Genomic DNA, 3,163 nt, shown 5'->3' on the forward strand with positions numbered 1-3,163 from the left:
CGTATTCAGAACAATTGCATATGATTTTATTTTTCTATTTTTTATTTTGAATCTTGAAATAGGGCACACATATTTTTATGTGTGCTCTAATAATAAAAATGTTCATAAATTAAATTTATAAGTTATTAAACTCATATTTCTTAACATTCTGTTTGAATTTTTATATATTTTTACGTTCTGTTTTTTCCCATTTCATAATATATGTCTTCAGAGGCAGACGGATGCAAATCCAAACGTCAAATGTTCAAAAAGAGCCGAAAAAATCAACTTTCTCTGAGTGACTTCTAATAATTTATAGCATTAATTTGTATTTTCAGTATCTTAATACATTGGTACTTTCATTATAAGACTTACGTTTTTTCAAAACCAATGGACCCGATCACAAACTGGATACGAAAATCGAAATGTCATTTCATCAAATTCTGGATTTGCATCCGTCTGCCTCTGAGGTACGGATATTATGGTTAGTTAACATGATGTAATAACTTATATTTACATTTAAGTTATTAATTTTAAAATATTTGGTACGCTTCCACTTATTTATTTGACCAATTAGCGCTTTCACTCTCTAATGGGCATCTTCATACTGGTGAATATTATACAGTGTAAGGATGATTTATATAAAACTAAATGTTATCTTAAGTGTAGGTACCTTTAAAAATAAGTTGAAAAATATACAATACGCAATATTTATAGTTAGAAAACATGTTTTTTTTTTATTATTATTCTAAACTGAAACTGTAAATAAAGAAAATGAAGCGTCAGTTTTCCGCGGCTATTATTGATAGAAGGAGCACCGTAAGAAATGCCCCGCACACTACTACACGCGCGAATTGCACTCACGGACACATTCGCGATGCACTAACACGCGGAAAGGCGGACGTTGCATGTGCAGCCGATCCGCATAGCACTGCGCTGGCCGCGTGACAACCTTCCCCGCACTAGAGTGGCAGTAGGCAGTAAGCAGTAAGCACTGTAAGCAGTCGCGATCTGTCGGCCGAACCGTCCGCGCGGTATTCCGACGCTCACCGAACGCCGTCCTCGCAAACCGCGCCAAATTCTCGCTCCGAATTGGGAATACACTCGCCAAACTTTTACACGATTAGCGAACGCGCTAGATGCACCGGAGTGCCCAGCGCGGGTTCCTGCAGAGTTCCGATCCGTCGCGCGCGCCGAGTGAACGCTGGGGACTACCTGTCAAACGACTGATGAACTCCGGCAACCGTGCATTATCATTCCTGCTGCCACTGATACCACTATCTGCGATTGCCGAAGGACCGGACCGTGTTCAGTGATTTAAGTCAATATATTACATGAATTAAAAATTTTTAAAATAAGTGATTGTTATAGTGTACCTTCGGGAATCGTTAAAAACTGAAACTTTTGTTAATAAAAAATCTATCGACAGTTATTGTACATTGCGTCCGAATTTCTAGTGTTTTAAGAATGAATTAAGAAAACGTTTCCAAAAAAGTTTTGTTTTGTTTACGTTCGAATATTTTCGGCGCGCGCCGCATGTTTTTTTCAGCACGTGGCTCTATTGTGAACTGACGTAACGAACTGTCAAAATTGAACTTGGTTAAATCGAGAGTCCGCGAGCGTATTATGGTCGAATCGGCGACTCCGTTTTACTTATCTTCGTGAAGTGAACCGGCTCGAACAGAATTGGGGTCCGGAGACTGACCGCGAGAGAGGACGCCGAGTGAGCTGATAAAACTCGCGATAAAGGACGAGTCGATCGCCGATCTCGGGCGCCCGATAACGCGGTGTCGCAAGTAGCGAGTGGGTGACGAAGTCGCTCTCGCCGTTATTCGCTCTCGGCGGGAATCTAAATAAAAACTCGCCAGCGGAGAGGCCGAGTGCACGCTGACTTATATTTAAACGGAGATAAGTTGCATCCCGACATTGCCATTTAAATTCGCCGAGTCCTACGCTCTCCGTTCCGCGGCACCGCGCATGTCGATAAGCGGGAGTCCGATACCGGAACGCGAGTGACGCCGGCGAGCAGAAAGTGACTCGGGGAGAGATCGAGCTCCGACTCGGGCGATACAGCGGCGCCGGGAATCCGCCACGGCAGCGGGAGCAAGTGCGCCGCGCCGTTCCAGTCCGGCGGAAACATTCAGCTCAAGGTAGAATATCAAGGGGGAGCGGTGGAGGCGGCATGCAGCGAGGGGATGGGGGGCGGCGGGTGGCGGGACGGCGGCTCCGGGGGCAGCAGCAGCGCCCTGGCGGGCCCGCGCACGCCGCCCAACTGCGCGCGCTGCCGCAACCATCGCCTGAAGATCGCGCTCAAGGGCCACAAGCGCTACTGCAAGTACCGCTACTGCAACTGCGACAAGTGCCGCCTCACGGCCGAGCGCCAGCGGGTGATGGCCCTGCAGACCGCGCTGAGGCGTGCGCAGGCCCAGGACGAGGCGCGCGCGCACGTGCCGGCCTGCGGCGCGGACGGGCCCCCGCCGGCACCCTCGCCGCCGGGCTCCGTCGCGCCGCAGCCGCCGGCCGCCCGCGCGCTGCCCGACTCGCCGCTCAGCCCCGCCGACTCGGCGCCCTCCTCCCCGGGCGTCGTGCTGTCTCCGCCCGCGCTGAAACCGCTGGGGCACCACGCCACGGCGCTGATGGTGCACCATACTCAGCACCCCGCGCACGCCCAGCACCCGGCACATCCCGGGCACCCCGCACACCCCGCGCACCCCGCGCACCTGCCCCATCAGGCGCACCAGGAGCCGCCCTCTCCTCACGCTCAACAGCCCAGTGGTACGTCTTTATTTCCTGATCTTCTCAGTCTACACTGTTTTTCTTATTGCGTTCGTTTTCAGCACAATAAGCTCTGAGATCCAATTTGATGCTCTCAAAAACGATATGAAGATAATATTATGACCGATAACTTTTTTTTCACAGTCCATATTACACCCCTCACTGTAAATCATCAGTAGATATAGAAGAACTAGAGAGGATTGAGTTGTAGGTTGTGCTCGTCTATAACAATTTGAAACTGGTTGCCAGGAACGGGGAGTTGTTTGACAGATTTACTATACATGTGATTTTTTCAAATTGAGCTTCGTTCCACATTCTGCATTTGCTAGCAAGAGAACAAAAATCCGTTCACTTGTGGTTTGAGCAGTCTTATCTTGTACCTTTCTTTACTTCGCCTGAGAGCCTGGAT

General features: G+C 49.0%; 1 protein-coding gene across 1 annotated transcript; it reads left to right on the forward strand.

Moving 5' to 3' along the window:
- Positions 1 to 300: 300 nt before the first annotated feature.
- On the forward strand, positions 301 to 2,754 carry LOC148274225 (uncharacterized; the record flags this gene model as incomplete). The annotated part of the gene is made up of 1 exon (XM_088237425.1): positions 301 to 2,754. A coding segment is annotated over exon 1 (580 nt), but the record flags the coding sequence as incomplete, so codon positions are not given.
- Positions 2,755 to 3,163: the final 409 nt, after the last annotated feature.

This window comes from Micrasema longulum, unplaced genomic scaffold, assembly GCF_059751315.1.
Source record: "Micrasema longulum isolate JH-2025_06_02 unplaced genomic scaffold, ASM5975131v1 h1tg001721l, whole genome shotgun sequence".
NCBI lineage: Eukaryota > Metazoa > Arthropoda > Insecta > Trichoptera > Brachycentridae > Micrasema > Micrasema longulum.